The sequence below is a fragment of the Echinops telfairi genome, unplaced genomic scaffold, assembly GCF_000313985.2.
Source record: "Echinops telfairi isolate 266 unplaced genomic scaffold, ASM31398v2 ScPeMD7_1713;HRSCAF=2227, whole genome shotgun sequence".
NCBI classification, from domain to species: Eukaryota; Metazoa; Chordata; class Mammalia; order Afrosoricida; family Tenrecidae; genus Echinops; species Echinops telfairi.
Genome location: NW_022105611.1, coordinates 105,522 through 109,531, shown reverse-complemented (window position 1 = coordinate 109,531; position 4,010 = coordinate 105,522). Strand labels below are relative to the sequence as shown.

Here is a 4,010-nt window from a genome sequence, read left to right as displayed (position 1 = left end):
ATGGCCTCGTGGGACAGAGGGCTGCCTGAGGGTTTCTTCTCTGTGACCCTTTTTGGAGATTGGTCTTTTTCCCACAGAGCAGTCAAACCTTTCAGTTAGCTGCACGTACCACCCGGGGCTTCTGAAGGATCTAGTTTAGATCCAATTTGAAACCTTTTAGCGTTTAACAAAGAAGTTCAAATATGGAGTTAAGGACTAACACATCCTAAACTGTAATTACCACTTTTACCAAAAGGAGGCAGGACTAGACTTCTCAGAGAGTTTGATTCCTTAAAGCCCGAGACTGGTAACGACAAGCAGCATGAAGAACATGTTCTAAAACGGATTGTGGTGCTGACCGAACAGCTCTCCGTGATGTGGCTGGATTGTGTGATCAGGTGAATTAATGCTACTAAAATTGTTCAAACAAACAACCCGAGACCTACAGGAGAAAAGTAGTGTTTCCATTTTCCCTTATTTTTCTATTTAGCTTGCTAAACGGTTTTTAGATCCCAGATGAAGAGAGAGGTGGGGCCTTCCTTCTTCTGCCATTCAGCCAGGGCTGCAGCTCTGGTGGGCACAATATATGTTTTGCTGGATTATATCAAAGTTTGATGTTCTCAAATTCACCTCTTTTGATAACAACCCTTTGTTGTTGAGATACAGTGTGAGGCTTCTCAAGATACCCGTTGTAATGTCTTACAAGTTGCTGGCAGAACTCTTAACTCGGATTCAGTTCACCTGAATTCAAATCCCCCTGTGCCTTTTAGTTCATCATATCTTTTTGTCATCTTCATTGTAAAATGAGGACAGCAATACCTCCTCCCAGATAGTAAGGGTTCAGTGAGGCGATGAACATGAGAATCCTCAGACACTGCAACTGAGGTGCAGAAGACGAGTCCCTTGCCAGAACGAGCGATCATTTTCTGAAAGGAAGAAAATTGGAGGTGGTTAGGCCACATAATGAAGACGCACCGCCTCAGTCTAGAGGAGAAGGGGGAGTTTTGAATTCTCGAGGGCAAAATCCTGTTTCAAAATCGAATTCAAATCTAGCAGAATTCAATTCTGTTTTTAATTGCAATAAGGTCTTCAAAATATTTTCTTTGGATCAAACATTATATTTAACCACTGATTGCCCACAGAACTCAGTAGCCAGAACAACCTACTAAGCTATACAAAACACAAATCTGGGCACTGGTTTAGGAAAGGTGGTGTGTGTATTTTCCTTTTGTCATCCTCTGGCTGAATTCAAGACGCTGTAGCTGCAGCCTTCATGCGGAAGGTAAACTAGCAATCAGAGGGATCCTGTCTCCCAAGTCTGGGGAGGCCGGAGGCCTTCGCAGTGATCCGGGCTATCAGTCTCCCGCTGGAGTGAGACGATCGGAGGGTTGAAGAGTCGGTTTCAGGATGATGTCATTAGACCAAGGAGTGCTTTCTGTTTGTTTGTTTTATGGTATTAACTTTCCCATTTCCTCTTTTCCCTTTGCTTAACACCCCAACCCATCTCTGCCAAATTCTTCTCACACACACACACACACACACACACACACACACACACACACACACACACACACGATAGTTCAGAAAAGTCATGAGGTATTTGTGTATACTTGAAATATGGGTTAAATAAGGGTGTTCAGTTTTTGTTTTGTTTTTTTCCTTGACTGGCCCATAGGATCTCTCTTTCCTCATCATGGTACATTTGAAGTTATAAAGAACACTGATATTGATATGGATAAGAAAATACCAGAAGATTACTGCCCCCTTGATGTCCAAATCCCTAGTGATTTAGAAGGATCTGCCTATATTAAGGTATCTGTCAAAGTGTTTTTTTTGTTTGTTTGTTTTAAAAAAATCTCATTAACTGGCCAGAAGCTAATTTACCTAAACTGTTTGTTCTTTCACGCTGTGTTGTCACACAGGTTTCAATACAAAAACAGGCTCCAGACATTGGTGACCTCGGCACAGTTAACCTCTTCAAGCGCGCTTTGCCCAAGTCCAAACCAGGTGTAGTTACATTCTGTCCTCTTACTTCTCCTCTTATGGAACCTACATTTGGGATCAAATGAACACAAATAGCGATAGGAAAATAGATGTTTGAATAAGAGAAATTAGAAATGTACTTTTGTAGCCTTTTATGTGTTGTAAAAATTCCATAATTGTTAAATTACATTAATGAATAGCTTTATAATATTTTTGAGGATTAAACTTAATGAGTTTTGTGTAAAAGAAAGAGTATACATATGCTCAGTGAAGTCTTGTTTGACCGTTTATCTATTCACATCACCATATAAGCCAGTTAATGAATAACATACTTAGATCATGTCGATAAATACCGCTTTCCTGTTTTTCAGGTTCCCCACATTGGCAGACGAAATTAGAAGCGGCGCAGAATGTCCTCTTGTGTAAAGAAATTTTTGCACAGCTGTCTCGGGAAGCTGTGCAAATTAAATCACAGATCCCTCACATTGTGGTGAAAAATCAGATTATTTCTCAGCCCTTTCCAAGTAAGAGACCAACCCCTGTGAGAGTTTAAAATAGGACTTTCTAGCTTAAGCAATCAGACTAAGTCGGGGAACAGTAAGCACAGAGGTAGCCAGTCAAAACGTGCAACTCAAACTGCACTGCTTGTGGAGGGAGGGTGGGGTGGAAAGGGGGAACCAATTACAGGGATCTACATATAACCTCCTCCCTGGGGGACGGACAACAGAAAAGTGGGTGAAGGGAGACATCAGACAGAGTAAGACATGACAAAATAATAATTTATAAATTATCAAGGGTTCATGAGGGAGTGGGGAGGGAGGGGGGGAAATGAGGAGCTGATACCAGGGCCTCAAACAGAAAGCAAATGTTTTGAGTATGATGATGGCAACAAATGTACAAATGTGCATGATACAATGGATTATGGGTTATGATAAGAGTTGTATGATCCCCCAATAAAATGATTAAAACAATAAAATAAATAAAATAAAATGATTAAAAAGAAAAAAGAAATATCAACGGTTAAAAAATAAAATTGAATGGGAAATAAAAAACCAAACAAAAAAACTGCAGTGCTCATTCTGTTCTGTGGCTTCAGCCATGTTGCTCCTGGTTTTAGAACAGCATGTGCTAGAAATTGGCGATTCGTGGGGCTCTAGCTCTGCCTTTGCTTTGATGTGTGTGTGCTAACACCATCGTGGGAGGTTTTGCAGGATGTTGACTTACTGTCTAAATGAGATCTCAAACAAAAGGTTTCGTTTATGAAATACGGTTCTTGGTAGAAACAGCATTTTAAAATATTTTTACAAAGTAGTTAGACTTACCTTGGAGCCCAGTTTGAGTGAATGTTTTTAAGTTCTGAGGGCTCTGTTTAGGTCGTCAGTTGCCTGGGTTCCAGAAGTGAAAAGGCCCGTCCTGGCTCTCGGGAGCAGGGAGGGATCTGTCTGAGCAGTGAGACCAGGACCGAGTCTGTGTTTTCATTTTAAAGCTGGAAGAAACAAGTTAGTGTGCAGGTTTTGTCCAGCTGCCTGGAGCCACAGGTCAAGGTAAATAGCCACATTGTAGGTCAGCAGACTCTAAATGGTTAAAATATCTGGTAGTTTCTTTTTCTTGCATTTTTTATTACCCCCTTAGTTTATAAAATAAGTATCATCATTCCTATTTTGGAAGTTTCTTATACTCATGAATAATCTCATTGTGGTGAATTCATGAAGATAAATAATTTGGCTCTTTCCATAGTGCAGCTTATTTTCACTTATCCCCGCTCCCATTTCTTTTTAAATAATAGGCTTGCAGTTGTCTATTTCTTTGTGCCATTCCTCAAATGACAAGAAATCTCAGAAATTCGCGTCTGAGAAGCAAAGTCAAGAGGACCATCTTTATGTTCTGGAACATAATTTGCATCTCCTGATGAGAGAGGTAATGGACTGAATGTGTTTCTTCGCGTGGTCGTGGTGTGCGTGTCCAGGGCCGGGTGTGCGCACGCCTCCTCTCAGTTGAGGCTTTCTCTCGCAGCAGCGTCAGTGCTCAGTGGCCCTCTGCAGTGAAAG

The 4,010-nt window shown here is 41.1% G+C and overlaps 1 protein-coding gene across 1 annotated transcript in view; it reads left to right on the top strand.

Annotated features, from left to right (window-relative positions):
• MED17 (mediator complex subunit 17) overlaps window positions 1–4,010 on the top strand; it is a 24,738-nt gene that overhangs the window by 7,283 nt on the left and 13,445 nt on the right. Inside the window, exons 3-7 of the mRNA XM_045293077.1 lie at window positions 277–377; window positions 1,620–1,791; window positions 1,902–1,986; window positions 2,334–2,486; window positions 3,749–3,879. Of these exons, the coding sequence (XP_045149012.1) occupies window positions 277–377; window positions 1,620–1,791; window positions 1,902–1,986; window positions 2,334–2,486; window positions 3,749–3,879 (642 nt within the window). The remainder of the gene's footprint in view (window positions 1–276; window positions 378–1,619; window positions 1,792–1,901; window positions 1,987–2,333; window positions 2,487–3,748; window positions 3,880–4,010) is intronic.